Here is a 26,397-nt window from a genome sequence, read left to right on the forward strand (position 1 = left end):
TGGATGCAGAGAGGCCTCGAAGAATTTCTAGACAGATTAAGTCAAAGGGTAGATGGAATATAATGCTGTTGGATGTGAGGCCATCCACTTTGGCAGAGGAAAAGGAAAGCTGGAATGTCTTTTTAATTGGTGAGAAATCGAGATGTTTGCATTCAGAGAGACCATGTTGAATCTGTACATGAAATACTGAAAGTTAACATCTGGGTATATCAAGCAATTAGAAAGGCAAACAGTATGTAGAGAATTTGAAAACAAGATATGGGAGTTCTTGCCAGATGTCACAGTAAGCCAGCAGAGGCTGGTGCAGCTTCTGTTAAGAAATTGGCCACCCATACAAGTGGGTTAAATCATGGATGTTGACAATGTAACTGTACCAGTAAAATGTTAAATTACTTGCATGGCACATGTTGCTGTAATCATAGAATGGTGGCGAGTCTGCCTGTAGAATATTGTGTGCAGAAGGATGAGGAGAGATCTCCATGAAACCTGCCAGACACTGAAATGTTTGCATAAAGTGGACTTAGAGAGGATGTCTGGGATCTAAGGTCAAAGCCTCAGAGTAAGGTGGCACCTTTCTCTCTGACAGTGAAATGAGGAGGAATTTTCTCAGCTGGAGAGTGGTGAATCTGTAAAATCATTGCCATGGAGGACAAGTCACTGGGTGTATCTAAGGCAGAGATTGATAGGTTTTTGATTGGTAAGGGGTTTAATGGGAGAATGGGATTATGAAAGAAATCAACCATAATGAAAGAGCAGAGCAGATTGGAATGGTTTAATTCTGCTCCTGTGTCTAATGGTTCAGTCCTAATGGTGTATACGTCTGATGTTCCTGTTCAAAGGAAGATGCAGTGAAGGTTCACTAATTTAATTCCAGAGTTTGACAGATGAGTCAGAATCAGGTTTAATATCACTGCCATATGTCTTGAAGTTTGTTGTATTATGGCAGTAGTACATTGCAATACATAATAATAAAAGAACTATAAATTACAGTAAGATTTATCTATAAAAATTAAATTAAGTAAGTAGTGCAAAAACAGAGGAAACATACTGAGGTAGTGTTCACAAATTCATTGTTCGTTCGGAAATCTGACGGCAGAGGGGAAGAGGCTGATCCAGAAAAGTTGAAGAAGGGTTAAGCAGGTTCTGCCCATAACAGAGTCTAAAGGGATGAGAGAGGACCTCATTGAAATGTTCACGTTTCATAAGAGACTTGACGCATCAGATGTGGTTCCCCCTTTCTGTGGATTTCCAAAATCAGCTATCACACAATCTCAAAACTGGGGATCAGCTACTTTAGACAAATAATTGGAAATCTTTTCACTCAGTGGGTAGTAAATCTTCCAAATTCTGTACCCAAAAGAACCTTGCTCAGTTGTTTAGCTTATTCAAGAGAGCAGTAGGTTTTTATATATATTCAGGGAATCGGCAGATATGGGCAAATGTAGAAAAGTGGAGTTAAAAGAGATCTGCCAACAAGCAGAGCAGCCGTTTGACCAACTCCTATTTCTGTTTCTCGTGTTTTTGTGTTATCCACTGCAGTTGTTACTGCCTGAAAATGTCGTATAATAGGTGATAAATGCTGGGGAAATTGCACGAGTTATTGTGCCAAATGCCAAGAAGTACAAGCATGGTTTTCAGTAAATCTTACTAATTTAGGAAAAAGCATATTTTATTTTAAACACCTGCTCATTTGCAGTATGATTTAATTGTCTAACGCCTCTATTTGGTGATAGGCTCGCTACCGGAAAGATCAAACACTACCCAAGCAACTGCCCTGCATCCCACCAGTGGAAAATCTGCTGAAGGATACCACCGATGGCTGTGCGTTGGCTGCCCTGATCCACTTTTACTGCCCTGATATTATACGAATGGAAGGTGAGACTTTGTTTTGGAATGGGTATCATGATCAAGGAATTTATTCTGATACCTGTAATGGACTCATTTGGGAAGCAATGCGTTCGGAGACTGCTGTAATCGTGCTTACCTAAACTGTTTTTTTCCATCTGGGATGCACATCATCGGATTCATAAATAAAAGCACCAGTGGCCCCTGGTGATCCTATTTCTCAGTTCTATCAACACCTAAGCTCCTGCTCTTGAGAGCCAATCTGAATTCCATTTTTAGACAGTTTGGGTATACCTTTGTAGTTCAGACATTGTCCCAGATATATGCTTGAAGGAGACCATGTCATTAGGATCACTACCATTACAACCCCATCAGTACTATGTTAACTTCTCTGATTCCCATTGATATTGGGGCCTTTTGTACAATCCCATCAAAGTGATGACTCCCTTCTTATTTCTATACTCTGTCCATGTAGTTTCACTGGACATTCCCAAGGAATATCCCCTCTAAGTACTGCCGTGATGTCCTCCCTAATTTAGAAAAAACTCAACTCCCCCTCTTCTCTTCCCTCCAAGACTATCCGGCTTCTGTAGCCCAGAACATTGAACTGCCAGTCTTTCCCATCCCTAAATCACAGAACACTGAACAGTACTGTACAGGAGCAGGCCCTTTGGCCTACGATGTCTATGTCAGCCATGATGCCATTCTAAATGAATCCCATCTGTCTGCTTATGGTCTATATCACCTCATTTCCTGCTTGTTCATGTGCTGCTTAAATACTTCTAAAAGGTTATTGCTGTATCTCTTCCACCCCCCCCTCCCCTGGCAGCACATTCCAGGGCTCCTACCCCTTTGTGTAAAATCTTGCCCCAGATCTCCTTTAAACTTTCCCCCTCTGATATTTTAAATGATCTAGCCTATTTATGCCTCTGATAATCTTATATACTTCTATTATGTTGTTCCTCAGCCCCTGATACTCCAGGGAAAACATTCCAAGTTTGTCCAACCTCTCTTCGTTTCTGTAACAGTTATAATATCACAAGCCTGTGCGCTTAATCTGCGTATTCTGTGAGGCTTCTTGTATTAAAATAAGCATGGCCTAACCTCTGGGACAATTCTCCCTCCCTCCCCTGCTCCTGCCTAATCTGCCAAATGAAGTTGCTTTAATTCCTGTACCTGTCTCAACATTTCCATCTGCTGTACTACTACCTTGGGTCCATCCCCCACCAGACCATTCAGTTGCAGATCTCCCTGCCGGGACGTTGCTTCCACTTCAGTTATCTGTTTGCCAACAAAGTAAGTAAAAAACAAACAAACCTTAGAAAAGGTTGGCTTTCAGATTCCACTTCAAAACTTTTTAATGTGCAATCCAATTTTGTTTTAGAAACACCAAGAGTAATGTGGAAAATTTGAATGAACCTGGCACCTGGTGGGGTATTGCATGCTTCAGTCCAGTCTAGATGCTGCACAAAATCTTGAGACAGTGTGTTGAGGATCACTCTTTAATTTGTTCCTGAAGAGATTCCTGAGTCGGTGGTGAAGAAGGGGAATGCAATGTTGGCATTCATTTCTAGAGGAATAGAGTATAGGAGCAGGGATGTGATGTTGAGGCTCTATAAGGCGCTGGTGAGACCTCACTTGGAGTACTGTGGGCAGTTTTCGGCTCCTTATTTAAGAAAGAATGTGCTGACGTTGGAGAGGGTACAGAGAAGATTCACTAGAATGATTCCGGGAGTGAGAGGGTTAACATATGAGGAACGTTTGTCCACTCTTGGACTGTATTCTTTGGAGTTTAGAAGAATGAGGGGGGACCTCATAGAAACATTTTGAATGTTGAAAGGCATGGACAGAGTGGATGTGGCAAAGTTGTTTCCCATGATGGGGGAGGCTAGTACGAGAGGGCATGACTTAAGGATTGAAGGGTGCCCATTCAGAACAGAAGTGCGAAGAAATTTTTTTAGCCAGAGGGTGGTGAATCTATGGAATTTGTTGCCACAGGCGGCAGTGGAGGCCAAGTCATTGGGTGTATTTAAGGCAGAGATTGATAGGTATCTGAGTAGCCAGGGCATCAAAGGTTATGGTGAGAAGGCAGGGGAGTGGGACTAAATAGGAGAATGGATCAGCTCATGATAAAATGGCGGAGCAGACTCAATGGGCGGAATGGCCGACTTCTGCTCCTTTGTCTTATGGTCTTAAAACTGGTAGAAAGAATCAGTGACACTTAATTAATTCAGTGTGTAATTTTCTTGTCCCAGATATATGCTTGAAGGAGACCATGTCATTGGCTGATGGCTTGTATAATCTGCAATTGATTCAGGAATTTTGTGAAGGTTACCTGAACCAGTGCTGCCACTTTCTACTCGAGGACATGCTCTATGCATCTTCATCAATCAAGGTAAAACCGACATCGCATGGTGCTGATTTCCTTCACATCTGAACTCTGCAGCTGTTAGAACCACAGAAAATCAGTGTAACAATGCAGATGGCTGGTTTAGGTCAAGGAAATTCAGTTGCCAGTCATGCTGATAGGTAAGGCTGTAAAATGGGAGCCATTTTGATTTAATACAATTGGTCATATCTAACTCAGTAAAATCTATCGATGCGATGGAAAACCTGAAAAATTAGCAATGCTACCTGAAACAGATACATCATATATGGGTTGCATTATTTTATATGCAATGTGTCTGATTCCTTACCAGCTAATGCACCTGATAAAAGTATACAGGTGTTTGGGATACATATTGTCATGGATGAGAGAGTGGCTAACTAACAGAAATTAGAGTCGGGATAAAAGTGTCACTTTTAGTTTAACAGGGGGGTACCACAGGATCACTGCTGGGGCTTCAACTGTTTATAACACATAATAATGACTTGAATGAGGTCTGTGTATATTGCCAGCAAATTTGCTAATGGTACTAAGATAAATGGCTAGTTGTTTATGAGGAACGTACGGTGAGCTTGCAGAGGTTGTAGGTAGGTGACTGAACATGAAATTGGCAACAATGTACAGTACAATTTGGAAAAAAAGTGATATCCACTCTGAAAGAATTTAAAAGAAAATTAATATTTAAATAGAATAAGTTTATAAAATTATCTATAGGAAAATGAACACTTTTTAGGTAATCATCATGATATACTGAATGCTAAATAATATCCCGTGACACTGCAGCCAAGAGATTGATCCCAAGTCTGGTCTTCAGGTAGAGTGGGGTTAGATTATTCAATTATTCCAAGGAACATAGATATAATTCTGATTTTTTTGTAATACAGTGGGTTCTGGTTATATGGCTATTGGTTAATCAGTCACTTATTTGGGTAAATTTTTAAGGAACAAAAACTAATCGAGAAAATAGCTGGGATTCCTTTCATTTATTTGGGACACTATGCCACTTAATTGGGACAGGAGAGTGTTGCTAAAAAGGTTCTGACCAGCATAAGTTGCATGCAGTTGTGTGGCCGTCAGACACTGCACCGTGCTTAAAATGAACAGTTTTTAAATGGCGTCAGTTGTTCAGAAAGCTGTGATTTTTGTCTCTGATACTCGGTGAGAAATAAACAGTAAGAATACTCAGAACTGTCTTGCTCACTGGGGTATCAAGCATTCAGGCCAGAAACAGCCGGGAATAAAAATGAAATGACTTCACTACTTCAATAAGTTAGGAACTATGAAGAATTTGAAGGACTTAACAATGAACTTGAATGTTATAATGAAAGTGAAGATTTGGAGAATGAAATCGCCAAAAGTATTGTATGAAGGTAGTCCATTGTTTGCACTTGGTGTCTGTGCTGATTTTGTTCATCGTGTACGCTGGATAAATTCCTCTGAAGATAACTATTAGGAACTAATACATAGTTTTTAAGCTCTATGTCACACTTACCGTGCGACATACAGCTTACATTGCCAGCGATCAGCTAGAGCTCAAGAAAAGCAGCTATGATCTGCACAAGGCTGTCAAGGCTGTGAGACAAGATTGAGTCAAAATTCACAATGAATAGCACACGTGACTTGTGACGAGGGCTGCATACCATCGCAGGCTTCAAAGCCAAACATTGTGGTGCCACCAACATCCTGGCCTCTCCCAGATGAGTTCAATAGCTTTTATGCTCGGTTCAATGTCGCTAACTCTGAGCCTCCGAGGAAAGCCACCGCTACAACCTGGTCAACTCTGAGGCTGAGTTACGCAGATGCCTCCAACAAGTGGACAGTTGCAAGGCTGCGGGACCAGGTGATATCCCAGGGCGAGTACTCAGGATGTGCGCAGCACAACTGGCAGGTGTGTTTACTGACATTTTTAATCTCTCCCTCTCCCAGTGCAGAGTGCCCTCCTGCTTCCAATTATCCATCATTGTCCCTGTACCAAAAAAGACCCAGGTAACATGCCTGAATGACTGACGTCCTGTCACACTCACCTCAGGAATATGCAAATGCTTTGAGAGGCTGGTCAAGGACTACATCTGCAGCATGCTACCACCCACACTGGACCCCCTACAATTTGCCCACCGACATAACCGATCGACAGACGACGCAATAACCACTGCTCTACATACTGTCCTTACACATCTGGAGAAGGATGCTTATGTGAGAATGCTGTTCTTGCGCTACAGTTCAGCATTCAACACCACAGTTCCATCCAGGCTCGACAAGAAGCTCAGAGACCTCAGCCTTGACCCTGCCTTATGCAGCTGGATCCTGGACTTCCTGTCAGATCACCAGCAGGTGGTAGGAATGGGCTCCCTCACCTCCACCCCTCTTACTCTCAACACAGGTGCCCCTCAGGGCTGTGTACTAAGCCCCCTCCTTTACTCCTTGTATAGCCATGACTGTGTCACCACCCACAGCTCTAATCTGCTAATTAAATTTGCTGATGACACTACATTGATTGGCCTTATCTCAAACAATAACGAGGTGGCCTACAAGGAAGAAGTCATCACCCTGACACAGTGGTGTCAAGAAAACAACCTCTCCCTCTATGTGGCAAAAACAAAGGAGCTGGTTGTGGATTACAGGAGGAATGGAGACGGGCTAACCCCTATTGACATCAATGGATCTGGGGTTGAGAGGGTGAACAGCTTTATGTTCCTCAGCATCCACATCACCGAGGACCTCACGTGGTCTATACATACCAGCTGTGTGGTGAAAAAGGCACAGCACCTCAGACAGTTGAGGAAGTTTGGTATGGGCCCCCAAATCCTAAGAACTTTCTACAGGGGCACAATTGAGGGCATCCTGACTGGCTACATCACTGCCTGGTATGGGAACTTAATTGCAGGACTCTGCAGAGAGTGGTGCGGACAGCCCAGTGCATCTGTAGTTGTGAACTTCCCATGATTCAGGATATTTACAAAGACAGGTGTGTAAGAAGGGCCCGAAGGATCATTGGGGACCCGAGTCACCCCAACGTCAATCTATTTCAGCTGCTACCACCAAGCCAGGACCAACAGATTCCAGGACAGCTTCTTCCACCAGGTCATCAGACTGATTAACTCACACTGATTTGAGTGTATTTTATGTTACATTGACTGTTCTATTCATTACAAATTACTATGATTGCACATTGCACATTTAGATAGAGACGTAACATAAAGATTTTTACTTCTCGTGTATGTGAAGGATGTAAGAAATAAAGTCAATTCATTCATTCATTCATTTTATAGTAATGTACTATTAGTAGTATTCTAATTTGTTCTGAATTTCATTTAAAATACCTAATTTGTTACTCTGTCTTTTTTATACCTTTTTAACCATTTCCATGAAACTTCAGTTAATTGGTGCAGGCACTTAATTAGGCAAAATTGTACTGGTCCCAATGTGTCACAAATAACCAGGATCTACTGTATAATTCTGTCTTTACTTCTGTAAGTTTGCACCTTAGGCAGGTGCCAGTACTTAAAGAGGAAGCAGTAAAATTGAAGTTTTCATTAAGAAGTTACGACAGTAAAGTTAATAGAATTTTATTTTTGTATGCTTCTTTCCTCATCTGTGGACTGATTCTCAGAATCACGAAGGTGAGCAAGGTATTCTGCTCCATAGGTTTGTGTCTAGTTTGAGATCTTTTCCTCAAATGATCAAAGGTTTGCTGGTCATTTGAGAAAAAGTGGTGTGAAGTACATTTTGATTATAATCCTCGGCTTCCAAGGTATGGGAAGTAGTCCAGGTTTCTTCGGAGCCCCCTGCGAACGTTTTGTTTTGTCTGTGGGCAGTGTGATGAAGCAGTGCTGATACTTAATTACTTAGCGTGACCATCTTGTGCATGGAGGCTAAATATAGAGTGAAAAAGCAAAGTTGATTGACCAAGAAGTCTTGTCAAGAAAATTATTCCTGTTCTTATCTAGCTTCTTCGGAATCGGGTAGCATCCTGTAATTCTCTTGCCATTCTGCCTCAGAGCTTCTGGAGACAGCCCTGCTGAGCTGTTTGTCGTTTCTGCAGTCTCTGCAGTCGTTTCCAGTCTATTCCATACCAGTCTCCAGCAGCGATCCTGATGTCAGTGTCCTCTCTATATTTCATTATCAAAGCTGTACCTCTTGCTGTGGTACTTGTTTGGTGATGTTGAAACAGCTTTTTGTCGGGCACTAATCCACAGTTTGGCTGCTGGACAAACAGCCAAAACAGGTCTTTGCTATTGTCGTATCGCTGTTGTTTCATAGCATTTGTTATTTGTCACAGGAGGCAGTGCATGTCATTTCAAACAATGTGATTTTAAAATCCTAGCCACTGAACTATAGTGAGGGAAATTTTGACTCCACTATAATTACAGTTTAGATATGCTACAGTGATTGAACAATATTTTTTCCAGCTGTATTCAATAAATAGACTCAGCTTTCTGAATTAATTCCAGGACACATTACTCCATGATTCAATCTAAATGCCTTCATGCTTGGTTGCATCTGTATCACAACTTTGCTTCTGAAATTCTTGCTATAGTTTTTGCACTGGAGATCCACAGTTATCTTCAGATTTTATGGTACTTTCAACTTTCTTAATATCAAATAGACAACCTTACTTTAAACTGTATCACCCTCAATTTTATCTGCTCATAACTTTATCAGAGCTGCTTTGCAAACTCCCAGTACACAGGCCACCTGCCTTGGAGTTATCAGCACGCTTGGATCTTGGCCTCTCTTTTCCTTCTCCCAAGTAATTTAAGTTTACAATGCAAAGCAAGGTTCCGGATCCCTCAGGCTGCTTCCCGCCAGTATGGATATTTAACTGTTATCATTATTCAATGTTGCCTAAATGCAAGCGATAGATATTATTGGAGATAAACATCATGCAGAAATGCACATCATCCTATAAGGGCACTTTTAGTAACTTGTCCATGCCTGCTCACCACATGAAGTCAGCCTTTAGAGTATCATGAATGGCCCCCATCAATCTGGGGAGAATACATAGATTCCTTGTTATCTACTGACTTGCTATCTATGGGTCCTTGCACTTGTGAATTCAGCTTTGGGGCTCATCTCAAGTGTTATGAATGAATGCATCTATATACATGCACACATTGAGGGACTAATCACTGTATAAATAAGGTGATCAATCTCCAGTCCACTTGTATCTGGTAGTTCCCTGCTGCGCACTGCTCTAATAGAGAGCAGTCTTTACATGTCTTTTCAAAGTGATCTAACACATTTCTCTATTTCACTGGATTCAATGGATGTTGGCTGTTAACTAATACCGTTTCTTCCGTTGCATTTAAATGTTTTAACATGTTTATTAAAGCATATTGATGTGTGTTAATTATTTTGGAACGTGAAAGGTATGTTTATTTATTGGTGAAGTTATATTGGACACTTAAGTAATTGCTATCTACAGGAAACTAGTGACCCTATTCCTGGTAATGTATTTGACTTAAGGCAACTTTATCCTGCAAAACAATGTTTTAATATTTGCTTCAGGTTATGGTAGTTTTTGCATTTTTTCCCCCAGTATAAAATTTGGATCCATTACTCCTTAACTTTAGATAGATAGGTAGATAGATAGCTACTTCATTGATCCCAAAGGAAATTACAGTGTCACAGTAGCATGACAAGTGCACAGATATAAATATTAGAAGAGAAGTAGAATGAATAAAAAATAGATTACCACAAGCAGTCTAAAAGGCGTGGGCCATCACTTCCCTGGCTATAGGTTGACTCATTATAGAGCCAAATGGCCGAGGGTAAGAATGACCTCATATAGCACTCCTTGGAGCAGCACAGTTGTCTTAGTGTATTACTAAAAGTGTTCCTCTGTTCAGCCAAGGTGGCATGCAAAGAGTGGGACACATTATCCAAAATGGCCGGGATTTCCTGTAGGGTCCTTTGATCTACCACAACCTCCAGTGTGTTCAGTTTGACTCCTATAACAGAGCCAGCCTTTCTAATCAGTTTATTGAGCCTGTTGGCATCACCCGTTGATGCCTTTGCCCCAGCACACTACAACATAGAAGATTGTACTGGTTACTAAACAATCCAGATAAAATGATTCGAGCCCTTTTCGGCTGCTCTAACATTACTAAACAAATTATATATCAAGGAATATGTTTTTGCCTGAAGTTCTGCTGGAAGTGATTCCAATTATAATTTTCAAAGAATATGACAGATAGTCAAGGATGAGCAGCTAACAGGATGTAAGACAAACCACAACAGATGTTCTAATAAGTATTTCAGAAAGACAGGACTGTTGTTTGAAGAGAGATTAGGTTCTGTATTAGTACCTGTATTCACTAGGGTTTAGAAGAATGAGGGCAGAATCCAATTGAAATTTACTCAAATATTTACAGGGCTAGAAACACTGGATGATTTCCTTCCCTGGGTGATTTGGAATGAGGGGTTAAGTTCACAGGTTTGAGATGAGACATTGGGAACTGAAATGAGGTGAAATTACTTCACTCAGAGGGTGGCGACTTTACCACAAAAGGCAACGGAGGTCATTATGCTGAATATATTTAAAAGCAGTTTCATAGACATTTAGACGCATCAAAGGGCATATTGTAAGAGCAGGCATATGGTACTGAAATAAAGGATCACCCATGGTGGTATTCAATGGCAGAGTGGTCATGAGCCACTGAACGGTCTATTCCTGCTCCTGATTGCTATGCTTCCCACCCGATCCCATCTCCATGTCCTCTGCCAAGTCTTTGTCATCATTTGCTTGTGCAGTCAAATGCAGTATTAAAAAACTTACTTGTCTGGCTGTTGATAATTTTATTTCCTTTCTATACATTGCAGCTGATACATTTTACACATGGAAGTAATCAAAGATAGAATACTACATTGACTTCTCCACGCTCATTTGTCTGTGTATGAGCTGGGACTAAACTGATGTAGAAGCTTCCTGATTCTCCTTTATTTCTGCTCAGTCAGCTCTTTTAGAAATGCAACAACACTAGGCATATTCATATAACACAGAAATGATCTCTTGCCCACTATGTCTATGACAACCTTTTTGCCTATCTGTACTAATCCCAATTGCCCTCATTAAGGCTGTTTCCTTCTTGGCCGTGCTTATTTAAGTGCCTGTCTAACTGACCTCTCACAGGCATTTTCCCCAGTCATGCTTGAATGTGGGAGAGAGTTGAAGATGGTTTATCTTCTTGCTACAGTTTGGACCTTTAATTCCACGGAGTTGAAGTAAAAGGTGTTCAATTTCAATGCAAATATATTTTCCATTCAGTTGGCCCTAGTTTGAACCTTGTGGGTCACACTTCACTATTCATGTTGTCAATAGCATGTAAGAAAATTTCCTGTTTCTGAAATCCCAGATGTCATTGAATTGTTCAGCATTTCATGACGTTGTTCTACGCTACCTAAAATGGTACAGTTATCATATGGAGCCTTTCCATTACTTTTGTCACAATTTCCTGAACTTCTGTTGAGCTCTACAGTTCCTTTCTTCAAAAGCCCCGGATGCTATGTTTCTTCCTTGATGAATACTGTGGACAGAATATCAAAGTGAGACATTTTGCGTGCATGGCTTTGGGAAAAATATGGTTACTTGGCATGCCTTACTTATTACGTTTTTCACAATCTTCATTTTGCCCTTCCTTTACAAAAGAAGTTTATCTGCAGATAAACCAAGGGGACTTTTAAAAATTGACAGTCCTGACTGAATTTGAGATTTGTCTTGTTTTAAGCACACTATATAATTATATTTACTCCACATGTAATTTGCAGCTCAGCTCATCTTTTTATAAGTTTTTCCCAAATAAATGTTAAAAGTCCATGGACAGTTCATCCTGGTAACTGCAGAGTGTTGTTCATTCACAGCTGACAGCACCAGATGGAACCTTTTAATACTTTTCCTGCATGTCCCATGTTTGTTAGATGAGATTTTCCAAGGAGTGTGAAATTGAGTAGAGACCATTTCTTTCTGAGCATTTGCTTTCTAATTCTGCACTTAATTTAAAACAAAATTACGGTTCTCCTGTGTTAATGTTTTGTTCAAGTTATGCATGAAAATGATTTGAAAGTGAGTGTGAGCAGGAATCAGTAGAATTAATTAATGACTGCAGACAGAAATTAAGGAGAAACTGCATTTCACTGCAGAACTTCACTGCAAACGTAGTAATTGGAACAAAGGCTGATGTCTTCATTGGTTGTGTTACCACCCCATAAGCCTTGCTTTCTATCTAATCCCGAGTTGCCTGCCTCATGCTTTTTTGTTTCCTATTCCCTTCCCATTTTAATTATGTATATTAATTGAATTTCTGCATTGTACATTGAAGGGTAATGGAGCCATAGTAACAATCTTGACAGTAAATCTTAGGGAATTCATTTTGCACGGGAAATCTTACCTATTCTGTCTCATTGGTTCTTGCTTTGTTAATCGTGCAATGAGCTAACCTTATTTATAGTTGTTGACAAGGCTCTGTTTCTGAGTGCAAATGCGGTGACATGCTGAAACCGTGTACCTGCCATCTGCTGCTGAACAGATTGCAGGTCAAATGAATCTTGAAAATCATAAAGGCACAGAATCGGAAGGATAGTAAAATTATGACAAGAATTTCAGATCTGCTACAGTAAAACAGACTTCCATAAATGTTTTATTAAGCCAGATGATGCAAATGATGTATTATGAACAAAACATCATTTGGTAAGATCATGTTGAAATTTTGTGCATTTTGAGTAACTGCAATCTGGCTTAAGAGGCATTTGTTATGGATATTTCAGAACTACCGTGAGTTTAAGACTGAATGAATGTTCTACAGGGCACGATGTGGCATACTAATTGTACATGCCCAGAAGGAAATTGCCCCATATTTGATCTTGAGTTATGTTGTATAGTGAAAATGAGGTGAAGTATGCCCATTAAGCTATTTTAAAAATGTACAGTCAGCTTTACTCAACTTCCTTATACCCCCACCAGTCCTTTTTTTTAAAACCCAAAATGTATACAAATCCTTTTTGAACCCAATACGTATACAAAACTTTTTAAACCAGAAAGGAATATTTCCAGTCCTTTTTCGATAAAATGACTATGGCTCAAAAAGCAAATATTGAAATACACAGTTGTACAAAATCATAGTATTAAAACAAGATAAAACAAATTATAGGATTCTGACCAGTTTATTAACTGGTCTCAGTAATAAATCATTTCTGTCCAATGTTGTATTCATTATTAATATCATAACATTGCAGCAAAATATAAATCTTTTCAGTCTTAATAATGTTTTATTAAATCATTTGGTAACAATTTCTTGTGATGAATTACAATTATTCATGCATCAAAATAAAACCAGCAGCTGTGCATTAATAGTGGCATTGTAAAAGAATAGAGTTCCAATATTTTTGAATTCTGTATTGTCTTTGAGAGGGAGGGGTAGGGTGGGGAGAGAGTGAGTGAGCAGAGTAAAATGTGTGTGTTTGGGTTGGAGAGTTCAGTTAAGGTAATAGAGCGGGGGGATGTAATGGGTCTAGTAGTAGGTTGGGGTACATCATTGATGGAGGGCAGAATGGAACAGTGCAAGGCAGAAGTACTTCTCTTGCCCCTCTCTTCCTCCCACTGCTCTCACACACCCTCCACACGGTCTGCATCACTCGCCCTCACTCCCACTGCCCTCTCATTCTCCCTCCCTCCAAACTCTCACTCCCCACACCAGCCAGCTCTCTCTTTCTTGCCCCATACCCCCGGACCTCTTTCTCTCCATCCAAGCCCTCTCCCTTATACACCCATCACTATCTCATTTCTGCCATACTCCCAGTCCTCCTCCTCCTTCACCCCTCCCCCACACGACCCTCTCATTCTCCCCCAAACCCCGAGCCTTCTTTCTTTCTTCCTCCACTCCATGGTTCTCTCTAATTCTCTTTCTCTTCCTCCTATCTCTTCAGTTTTATCATACTACTTCTGGTGTTCTTTTGTCAGTCACCTTCAAATACCTGTCTGTGTACTTTGTCAACAAGACTTCCTGCAGAGCAAAACCCAACAGCATGAATGGCAGTGATGCTTCACTACCAGATGAGCTCAACTCCTCTATGCCTGCTTTGGAAGGGACCATATAACTACAGCTGTTAATATCCCTGCTGCACCCTGTGATCTCTGTCTTGGAGGCCAATGTCAGGCTGTCTTTAAGGAGGGTGAACCCTCGTAAGGCAGCAGGCCCCGATGGAGTAGCTGGTAAGGCTCTGAAAACTTGTGCCAACCAACTGGCAGGAATATTCAAGAACATTTTCAACCTCTCACTGCTGCAGATGGAAGTTCCCACCTGCTTCAAAAAGGCAACAATTATACCAGTGCCTAAGAGGAATAATGTGAGCTGCCTTAATGACTATTATCCAGTAGCACTCACATCTATGGTGATGAAATGTTTAGAGAGGTTGCTCATGGCTAGAATAAACTCCTGCCTCAGGAAGGATCTGGATCCACTGCAATTTGCCAAACGCCACGGTAGGTCTATGGCAGACACAATCTCAATAGCTCTTCACGCAGCCTTAGATTACCTGGACAATGTCAAGAAGCTGTTCATTTTCTGTAGCTCAGCGTCTAACACAATCATTCCCACAGTCCTGATCGATAAGCTACAGAACCTGGGCCTCTGTACCTCCCTCTGCAAATGGATCTTCGACTTCCTAACCAAAAGACCACAGTCTGGTGCGGATTGGTGATAATACCTCCTCCTCGCTGACGATCAACATTGGTGCATCTCAGGGTTGTGTGCTTAGTCCACTGTTCTGCTCCCTCTCGACCCATGACTGTGTGACTAGGTATCGCTGAAATAGCATCTACAAATTTGCTGGTGATACAACCATTGTTGGTAGAATCTTAGATGGAGACAAGAGGGTGTACAGGAGTGAGATATACCAACTGGTTGAGTGGTGTTACAGCAACAACCCGGTACTCCACATCAGTAAGATGAAAGAACTGATTGTGGACTTCAGGAAGGGTAAGACAAAGGAACATGAACAATCCTCAGAGAGCAATCAGAAGTGGAGAGACTGAGCAACTTCAAGTTCCCGGTTGTCAAGATCTCTGAGGATCTAACCTGGTCCTAACATATCGATGCAGCTCTAAAGAAGGCAAGACAGTGGCTATATTTTGTTAGGAGTATGAAGAGATTTGGTTTGTCACCAAAAACACTCAAAAACTTCTGTAAATGTACCATGGAGAGCATTCTGTCAAGCTGCATCACTGTCTGGTGGCGGGGGGGGGGGAGGTTGGGGGTGCTACTACATAAGATCGAAAGAAGCTACAGAAAGTTGTAAAATTAGTCAGCTCCATCTTAGGTACTAACCTCTATAGTATCCAATATACCTCCAAGAAGTGGTGCCTGAGAAAGGCACCATCCATTATTAAGGACCCCCATCACCCAGGGCATGTCCTCTTCTCATTGTTACCATTAGGAAGGAGGTACAGAAGCCTGAAGGCACACACACAGTGACTCAGGAACAGCTTCTTCCCCTCTGCCATACAATTTCTAAACGGACATCGAACCCATGAACACTACCTCACTTTTTTAAAATACACACTATTTCTGTTTTTGCACTATTTTAATATATTTAATATGCACATATATATACTTATTTGTTTTTTTCTTTCTATATTATCATGTATTGCAATGTACTGCAGCTGCTAAGTTAACAAATTTCACAACACATACTGGTGTTAATAGACCTGATTCAGATTCTAAACTCTACTTCATTCTAAGTACCTCTATCAAAGCCCATAAATTATAAGAGCAAGGAAGTCATAACTTTAAAAAATATATATTCTGGTTCTGCCACAGCTGAAGTATCACATCCGTTTCTGACCATCACACATTAGGGCAATGGAATGCCCTTAGGTTGCAGAAGATTCAAAGATTCAAAAAACTTTATTGTCATTCTAACCATACATCAGCTCTGCAGGGCAGAATGAGACAGCATTCCTCAGGGGCAGTGCAGTCATTCACAGAAAGGATTCAATGGCTGAGGGACTTCATGGATATACTGGAGAAACTGCAAATTATTGGAATGAAAGAGGGTGAATAGGGATCTGATGGAGATGTTTAAATTCATGAATGATCTACATAGAACACATTGAGTGAAGCTGTTCCTAGAAGTGGGGCTGTCAGGGACTATATGACATTGGCATTGTTCACATTCCTGGAGGATCTAATGAATTTTTAAAAGGCTGCAACATGCCGGGCAGGAGGAAAGGGAGTAGGAATAGATGGGTTGCACTTGCATAGAGCTATCACAGATTTAATGGCTCAACTGCCTCCTTTTCTGCTGTGACTTCTCCGATTCTTAAACGTGAGGATGACCTGAATTGTATGATTACACTGCAAAATGCCAGAAGGTCGGAATATGCTTCATGCCTTGCTGTTCCATAAATATCTGTATTCAAAATCATCAATCTGAAATGAATCACAGGAGAGTTGAGAAAGATACATCTGTGTGAAACTAATTGCTGTATAGAGCTGTAATTTCATTTCTTTTGCAAAAGCTTCATGGGGATATTAGAACCTGACTGCTGTTGTCGAAAGTGTGATCTTAGATGTGTAATTGTATGGAATGAGGTGTAAACGGGCTGCTGTGTTTCAAAGTTCTGCTGCAATTTCAAAAGAAGATATTGAGTGTATTTCTAGAACAAGTGAAATTACAGCTATTTGCAACTTCTGCCTAAATATTCCATTGAATCAAAGGGAAATTATTTGGTACTGTGAACATTGCTGCTACGTATTACTAAGGTTATAAACTTCTGTCAGTGCACTTGACAGCAGCTGTTTCTGTTAGCATTTGATATGCATCTGTGAGGTTTGCATTTGGGAAGGGCAGTTTGCCCTGATGTATTCAGCCTTTGAACAAATTAATTCAAGATGCAGCAAATACTAGGCATGAAACATGAGGGGAATATACAAATGAGGAATAAAATTGAAATTGGTATTAGACTTCACTGTAATAATATTGGCATTATTCTGGGTAAACCTTTGTTGTAATATCTTGCTAAAATTGAATTGGGTTTCAGTGGGTTGTTTATAGAAGAGAAAGATTGTGTTCATCCTATGATTTGCTTGAACTTATAGCACTGGAGTATAATGTAGCATTAATTGACGGTGTCACATTGATAGAAGACTGTTCCTAAGATACTGTCTTAAATTACCATGCATTTATCTGACTGATTTATGATTGAGTGTGCGGGAAGTACTGGATGTTATGGGGATGATGAAAATGCTTTTCAGGATCAAAGTTGCCTTGCAGTGCAATCAGAGTGGAGTTCTCTTCAGGGAAGCCTGACATGGGGCTCTAGTTGCTGAAGTTTGGACTTGGTGGCTCTTCACCCTCTTCATATTCCTTTTCTTCCAGCTTCTGATCATTCTGGTGTTGGGTTTTGCCCTGGTGCTTTAGCTGTCTTGTCCGCTGGACCTTCCCTTTCTCCCCAAGGAGGCAATGGCTGAGCATGTCTGATGGGCTAGTTATGAAGATGTGACTCTATGGAGACTTTGGCTGCTGAGTACAATAAGACACAGCTCGATAGTCACTTTGACTGAACTGCTAGTAATAGTGTGGCTGTGAGTGTAGCACTGGTCAGGTGGTGTGTATGGAGCTGTAAACAGTCATATGAGCAAGGGATAACTTTTGCCCAGCACAATCCAATCTTTTGGCCTCCTGAAGGATGAAAGTACATCATTTCTATGTATTCGCCCAGGACCAAATTTTCTACCATATGTTAACCCTTTCATTCCCAGGCTCATCTTCATGGGTTTTTTGAGATAAAGAAGGAGGTAAAGTCAGGTCTCTTAAACAACATTAATGTGGATATATCACCAGGGCCTGATGGAAGTTACCTCAGATTATTGAAAGGCAACAGGTGAGATTGCTGGGGCTTTGACCAATATCTTTGTCTTCCCTAGCCACAGACCTGGTCCCGGAGGACTAGTGAGTAGCTAATGTTGTTCCGTTATTCAAGATGGGAAACAGGGATAATCCTGGAAACTATAGACTGGTGAGTCTCACATCAGTGGTAGGAAAGTTACTGGAGAGGATTCTCAGGTATAGGATTTATGAGCAATTGCAAAATTATGGCCTAATTAATGGTACTCAGCATAGCCTTAGCGTGGGGTCAGCCATGTCTTACGAACTTGATTGAATTTTTTGAGGACGTAACAAATGTGATTGATGAGGATGAATTTGTGGATGCTGTCTATATGGATTTCAGTAAGGCATTTGAGAAGGTCCCACCCAGGAGACTTGTCCGGAAGATTAAGATGCATGGGATCCACGGTGAATTGGCACAGGAATGGTCCTAGGAATGAAAGGGTTAACATACGAGGAGCATTAGATGGGTCTGGGCCTGTACTCACACAAGTTTAGAAGGATTGGGTGTGGCATAAGGGAAGGTTTTCTTAGAAACTTACGGAACATTGAAAGGCCTTGATAGAGTAGATGAGGAGAGGGAAACTGTAGGGCCAGAGGACACAGGCTCAGAAAGGATGTCCTTTAGAACAGAGATGAGGAAGAGTTCCTTTAGCCAGAGGGTGGTGAATCTGTGGAATTCATTGCCACAGATGGATATGGAGGCCAAGGCATTGGATGTATTTAAAGCAGAGGTTGTTGATAAGTTTTTGGGAGTTACAGGGAGCAGGCAGGAGAATGGGGTTGAGAGGGAAAATAAACCAGCCATGATAGAATGACAGAGCAAATTGGAGGAACCAAGTGACCTAATTCTTCTCTGGTGTTTTATGGTCTTAAAGTCTAAATCATTTTAAATATATTTTGTCAGAGGTGCAATGCATTTTATTACTGTATTTTAATATCTGTCTTAACAAATGCACAATTCTTCTCTTACACCTTATAAAATAATTATATGTATTATACATAAATCTCCTGTTTGAAACATTTTAGATTGCATTTGAAATTTAAGATTTAACATTTTACATTTAAGTTTATAATGTGCTTTAAGTGGAAACTAACCACTCATATAAGTAATTCAGAAGTATTATTTCAAAAGAGTTGCTTTAAAGTTATGGCAAGTCTATATAAACTGGGATGAGTTCTACAACTTGACGAGTCTGTGGAAATTAGGTACAAAAAGGCAACTTTTTTTTAAAGAATTAGATGTACTATATAGTCCAATGTTGACAAAAGAAACAGCAGATGCCTAAAGTAGGAGTTGTATTAGTAATGTGGTCTACTCTAGACTATATTCAGTCATTTCTCCCTCCTGATACTCCTGTCATTAACAGATATTGTTAACATATTTCACACATATGCCGGGGATATTAAATCTGATTCTGATTCTGAATTCAGGATTTTTTCCCTATCTCCATTTTGTTATTCCAAGCTTGTAGCATTTTTTAGAATAACACATTTGAAGCCAAAATGTTTTTTTTTGGAGAAAGGTAGTTGTACTGATTTTGACTCTCTGGAGCTGAACATTTGCATGTATCTGTGAATCTGTAAAAAATAATTCCTGTTTATGAATTTTGACATTATTTCCTTTAAAAGGAAAGAGCTGATTACACTTGGCTACTCCTCGCTAGAGGAATGAACTGTATTACTAAGTCTCGACTGGCTTTTGAGTGATGTCATCTGATTCTCTATATGAAAGGACCCTTGGAAATACATTCATTCTCTCAATATTCAGTGTCTGTGCACAGAACAATTGTTCGGTCGATTCATTGATTAAATAGAAAGTTGGGAAGTGTTTTAATTAGTTTAATAACCTGTTACCATCTTGGGAAATGTTAAAGTGTTTTAATTGAAGGTGAATGACTGATTCTTCAGCTATCTCTTGATGTTTGAGGATCTTATGCTTAGATGATGTTTGTGATGAACAAAAGCCAAACCAAGTATTTCATATTCCCCCAGTGGGCAGTGGATGTGCTTTAACAGGGAAAGGCAGCTGTTCCTATATAAAATGTGTAATTTTTACATCTGTATCCTTCTGAGCTTTAATATTTATTTTTTCTTTGCAGAATAACTATCTTGTATTTATGGCAGAGCTGTTTTGGTGGTTTGAGGTTGTGAAACCTCCTTTTGTACAGCCCAGATTGATTTCTCAGTTAGAAGGTAAATATTACTGTTTGATGCTATGATATGTTGATGGTATTTTCAGTTGTCATTTTCTGGAGATATTGTCTGATGCAAAGAATACCCAGTGGTAGAAATTTTCTTTTCAATCTTTTACTGTTTACCTGATGTGGTCATTCATGGCTTTGCCTGTTTTCTGTTGCCATCGAGATGTGTTGATCTTGGCTGTGGAAAAATAACACTGTCAAGCATTCCCAATTTAAATGCTTTTGTGTGACAGACCTATTAAAAGAATAAAGATAATGAAGATTCTCCCAATGTTACACAAGTAAACTATGCAGGGAGTTAACCCATGAACAAGATCCCTGCGAATCTAAGAGGAGATAATACCTTTATTGGTAACATAGAGCAAACACACACGTTTACCATTTGTATATTTGTGCTTGCTGTAGAGACCCAAAAGCTCATCAGTCCTGAAGAAGTGTCTCGGCCTGAAACATTGAATGTTTACTCTTTTCTACATAGATGCTGCCTGACCTGCTGAGCTCCTCCAGCATTTTGTGTGTGTTGCAAAAGCTCATCTTAGTATTATGTGATTGTTTCTGCTTTCTGATTGTTTCTGTATTAATTATTTAACTTTATTCCTAGCAGAACCACTTCACACAACAAGAAATAAACCTGCTGCTTTCCTGATATCAAATGCTACCAGAAAAAGCTTCTTGGAAACTTCTCCCAACTCTGAGTCTGATTGCAGGTAGAATTTTGCTGAATTATTTAAGAGCATATATTTCCAGCAGGAAATAAGTAAAGCTAATCTAATTTCAACCAGATTAAGTTGCTTCAGCAGAGCTGTTAAATTAAATGATGTACACAGACTAATTTCTTAGTTTGTATATATAAACAAAGAAATTGAATTCCTGTAAGTGCTTCAAAAGACAAAATCCTTTACAAGTGAGCAAGATGACTTTTAAATTTTATTATTTTCTGTTTGTAGCTTCATTGAAATAATTTTGTCTTAAAGACCACATTTTTGGATTTCATCATGGCTGTTATGTGCAATATTTGGCTACAGCTCAACAATACTCAATAGGCAGGCATTAATTTTGTGATTGATGAGGTGTCACTGACCAATGTAATTGCATCTGTATTGTAATGGACACACCATTCCTATTGACAGGGAAGATGCCTCCCAGTACACAAACCCATCAATATAAAATAGGAGTCTTAGACATCACGGTGAATGTTCTCAACCCCGATAAAACTATAATCACTAAAGTTAGTCCATTTTCAATGCACAATACTCCAAATATGTATGGTTCTGCATTGTGCAAAATCAGACATCTTCGTGGCCATCAGATAAAGGTATGCAACTACAGTACAGAAACAAGCTGCAATCTCATCTCTTTAGTTCGCACAAATGCAAATTTGAATCCATTGAATGAAATCTTAACATGATTTGACCCTCTGTAAATTTGTTCTTATAAAAAGTTGGGTGGTCTTTCAAGATAGCACAGACACTCAGAGCTTAAAATATTATTTTGCAGTAACATAGCCTTGCAGTTGATTTTCATGCAGTACTAATGAATTCAGCTCCTTTTTGGTCTTGGTTATAGCAGTGATTGAATTGGTAAGTTGTCAGGATGCCTTATTATTTAGTTAACTGACAGTTTTGTGAGACACAAAATTAGCAGACTGTAGAAAAAGTCTTCTGTTATATAATGAGTATAAATTATGCATTTATAATTCTGCTTGCAATGAATGTATTGGAAAAACTTGCTTCTACCTCAACAAATTCATAGTCTGACTACGAAATTGCTTCCTTTCCAGCAAAGGGAGTCCAACGTTTTTACCATCACAGCCACTTCTGCCTCTGCGGCATACTCAACACCGACCACATCCTTCAGATTCAGGTACAAAAATGTGTTGCATACTTTTGCAGTATCTAATTGAATTCCTTTTGTTGGGTTCCAAATCTATAGTACTATCAGTAAATCTGTTAAACTCCATATTTTACACTTCCAGCAGATGTAACTGGATTAGAACAGTGACAGGAATTGGGTTGCTTGATGCACCCTTAATTGGAGGCATGGCTGAGGTTGAGGCGGAACAAGTGTTTTTTGAAAATTGGCAAAAATTCTTTTCATTTGTATATTTTGTCCCCAATTACAAAATCCAGAGCCCTTCACTGTTTTTTTAAATTTTTATTGAAGGAATGACACAATACAGAATACATAATGCATTACATTTTCCTCCATTTTGTTTTATATCTTACTCCTAAACAAAAATCCCCTCACCCACCCTCCCCCGAACATACCATGACAGCTAATATAGTTACAATACAACACTTCACAAGTACAAGTACGGACATTTCACAGCCATACCCCCACATTCCTTCAAGACGAAGGCCCACACACATCCACAATGTGTCAGATGATCCAGAATACACTCATATTACAATGACCAACCACCCTATGAGGTAAACCAGGGGTCCCCAACCTTTCTTGCACCGCCGACCGGTTTAATATTGACAATATTCTTGCGGACTGGCTGACCGGGGGGCGGCGGTGGGGTGGGGGGGTGTTCAAGTAGGGTCAAACTCACCTCAACATGTCTTTTACAGTTAGGGTAAAAACATGTCTTTTACAGTTAAGGGACAAAAGTAGCAGTCAAATCCCGGGACCCTTTACCCCAGGAAAGACTACCATGACCATGAAGCCTTGTGCATGGTACGCATGCGTGACGTGCACATGTGATATACGCATGCGCATACGTGCCGATTTTCCCCCCACAAATCAGTTTTGCCTTCATCTTCCCGACTATACTGTACTTACATGATTTCTACTTTATATAGGCTGTTTATTTATCATATCATTCCTGCTTTTACTATATGTTAGTGTTATTTATTTTCGGTTTTATGTGTTATTTGGTATGATTTGGTGGGTTATTTTTTGGGTCTGGGAACACAAAAGTTTTTCCCATATAAATTAATGGTAATTGCTTCTTCACTTCACGCCACTTCGGCATGAAAGGTTTCATAGGAACGCTCTACCTTAGTGGGGGAAATACGGGACAAGGGCGGTTCCGTATGGGACAAACCAATTTAGCCCAGTATACGGAATGTCCCAGCAAATATGGGACAGTTGGCAACCCTATGTTCAAGTTCAACAGTGCGTGACAGGGAATGAAGAAAGGTGCAGCTGACTCGTATCATTTCCTCACAGCCCGGTAGCACATGCTTTGCGGCCCGGTGGTTCGGGACCGCTGAGGTAAACCATATGCACGTTAAAGCCCTTCGCTATTCTTGACTGATTCTTCAACTTGTCCTAAACTCTTATTTATTCTTTAATTTATATCAACATTTCGTCATTGTTTACTCTCCATTTGTCTCAAATCTCTCAGCTTCTGCCATTTTGCTGCCACCATCTTAACCTTCCCTAACACATCAATTTCTAGGGATAAAAGTAAAGTGGCAGAAATGGGCAGCATCTGCAGAGAGAGGGGTGGAGAGAATTAATATTTTAGGTTGTGAAGGATCATTGACCTGAAATGTTGAGTCTGTTTCTCTTTCTGCAAATGTAGCCTAATCTGCTGAAAATTTCCAGGTTCTTTGTTTTTACTTCAGATTTACAACATCTGTTTTCCTTTTTTGACTTTCTATTTCCTGGCATCTCCTCACTTCCCCCAGCAGATCTAGTGGAGTATTATGAATGATACGAAATTTTTTGACATTCTAGAAATTACTAACTAACTAACTATATCACAACTCCCAGGATCACCATGTTGGCCAGCCATTGTAAGCAACAGTTGGCTCACTTTGTTATGGATGTTAACGAGTCTTAAGCATCTGTTTCTGCTGCAGTTCAGATATCCCCACTGAAACTGATGAGTTCAAAGAGCAAATTTCACTGATTTTACTAACACTTGAATGCTAAGTAATTGATTTGTACCACTGTTTGCTTCGATTTAAATTTGATTTATAAAGTAAACTGGCCCATCTTTGCAGAATAATGCATAATGCTTTTTCATATTAAAGTATCATTCCAACTTGCTGTTTCTGGTCTCTGGAGTTTATATTTTTAATGGTATTCCTGAACAAACAATTTGTATCAATAGTAAGTATTGAAAATTATTTGCAAGGAAATATTTTAACCAGCTTGATGTTGTATTGTAAAATTTTCACTTCTTTTAATTCATTCTCTGAGACCACTTGGACTCTTCTGCAGGAAGAACTAAGTCTGAGATCTGCTTTATTTGCACGTGAAAATATATGGCTTATCCTCTTTACCAAGTCATTGTTGAAACATTGCTTTTTACTTCATTCTTCAACTCCCTGAAGTTCTTCAAATTCAGGTGTACTTGATCATGTCTTTTGTACAAGTAAAGCATTGGCACTTATTGATTTTTTTTTAAAAAGCCACCTGAGAACAATGTATGACACACAACCCTACTAATGGCTTATCCAATATTGCCACAGTATGATACAAGGAGAGGGAGAAACCATTCAGCCCATTTTGCCTTTCAGTTAGCTCATGGCTGAGCTATCCTTCAATCAGAACTCCAGAAATGAAACAAAATCTAGCAACATATCTATTTATATAACTACTTGACTATATACAGTAAAAGTCATGCCATGAAGATATAATCAGGATTAATGGTCATTGAGTCAAAGTGAGAGATAAAGCGCCTAGAAAAAAGCATTCCCCACCCTTGTAAGTTTTCATGTTTTATTGTTTCACAACATTGAATCACAGTGGATTTAATTTGGCTTTTTTTGACACTGATGAACAACTGAAAAAGACTCTTTTGTCTCAAAGTGAAAACGGATCTCTACGAAGTGATCTAAATTAATTACAAAGATAAAACACAAAATAATTGATTGCATAAGTATTCACCCCTTCAAGTCAGTGTTGAGTAGTTGCACCATTGGCAGCCTTGAGTTTGTGTGGATAGGTCTCTATCAGCTTTGCACATCTGGACACTGCAATTTTTCTATATTCTTCTTTACAAAACTGCTTAAGCTCCGTTAGACTGCATGGGGATTGTAAGTAACAGCCCTTTTCAAATCCAGTCACAAATTCTCAATTGGATTGAGGTCTGGACTCTGTCTTGGCCACTCCAGGACATTAACTTTGTTATTTTTCAGCCATTTCTGTGTCGCTTTGGCTTTATGCTTGGGGTCATTGTCTTGCTGGAAAACAGATCTTCTCCCTAGGTGCAGTGGTCTTGCAGACTGCATCAGTTTTCCTCCAGGATTTCCCTGCATTTGTTTTATCCTGTACCTTAAAAAGCCTTCCGGTGCCTGCTGAAAAGTTGTTCTTTCTTGGACTAATAATAATATGGAAATACTAGTTGTTCCAGAAGCCATTAAATTTTTGAGGTGCTATAGAGTCTTTCTCTGTTGATCTGTGTCAAAAAAGCCAAATTAAATCCACTGTGATTCAATGTTGTAAAGCAATAAAACATGAAAACTTCCGAGGGGGGTGAATATTTTGATCAAATTAGGTCAAAGAGAAGGTTTTAATAGGGTGAAGAAATTATGTATGTAGTAATAAGAGAAACCTGACAAAGTATTTGCAGCAAATCACTAAAGGTGACTGAACAATTTGAAAAACTGTCTTGTTTTGGAAATAAAAGTGAATGAATCCTGGGATTTATTTATACAGTGCAAAAGCAAAAGTGTGTGCTAAACTTGCAATGGAGGATCTGTTAGTCTCTGACGGAAGTATTGCATTGAGTTAAGGTCATGTGACACACTTACTCTAATTTGTGTCATTAGTGTTTCAACATAAGCTCAAGGAACTACAACTGCAATTAAGGCATAATGTTGAATTAAATGAGTTCAGATGACAAGCCTGACCAGTTTTAATGAAAGGTTGTTGACCTGAAATATTGTCTCAGATTCTGTCTTCACAGATGTTGCCTGCTCTTTTGAGTTCTTCCAGCATTTGTGTTTTTATACTGGAAAGGTCTGTGTGTTTGAGGGTACTTAAGATAATGGAGAATCAACAGCTCATATGTTCCTCTTGACGAATGGCCAAAGACGCCTGATGGCTAGAGTCAGTGGAACATATTATTCTGTGCAGAACTGTCGGGCTGCTAGAAGGTACCGATGTAAGGAGTCAGTG

The 26,397-nt window shown here is 39.8% G+C and overlaps 1 protein-coding gene across 3 annotated transcripts in view; it reads left to right on the forward strand.

Annotated features, from left to right (window-relative positions):
- Nucleotides 1-26,397, forward strand: part of camsap2a (calmodulin regulated spectrin-associated protein family, member 2a) — a 176,099-nt gene that overhangs the window by 128,715 nt on the left and 20,987 nt on the right. For 2 of the 3 annotated variants that reach the window (XM_063063903.1, XM_063063905.1), the window contains 5 exons: nucleotides 1,734-1,875; nucleotides 4,101-4,240; nucleotides 20,218-20,311; nucleotides 20,921-21,026; nucleotides 22,100-22,182. In XM_063063903.1, the coding sequence (XP_062919973.1) occupies nucleotides 1,734-1,875; nucleotides 4,101-4,240; nucleotides 20,218-20,311; nucleotides 20,921-21,026; nucleotides 22,100-22,182 (565 nt within the window). The remainder of the gene's footprint in view (nucleotides 1-1,733; nucleotides 1,876-4,100; nucleotides 4,241-20,217; nucleotides 20,312-20,920; nucleotides 21,027-22,099; nucleotides 22,183-26,397) is intronic. The other variant, XM_063063904.1, reaches the window with a different exon arrangement.

This window comes from Mobula hypostoma, chromosome 12, assembly GCF_963921235.1.
Source record: "Mobula hypostoma chromosome 12, sMobHyp1.1, whole genome shotgun sequence".
Classification (NCBI taxonomy): Eukaryota; Metazoa; Chordata; class Chondrichthyes; order Myliobatiformes; family Myliobatidae; genus Mobula; species Mobula hypostoma.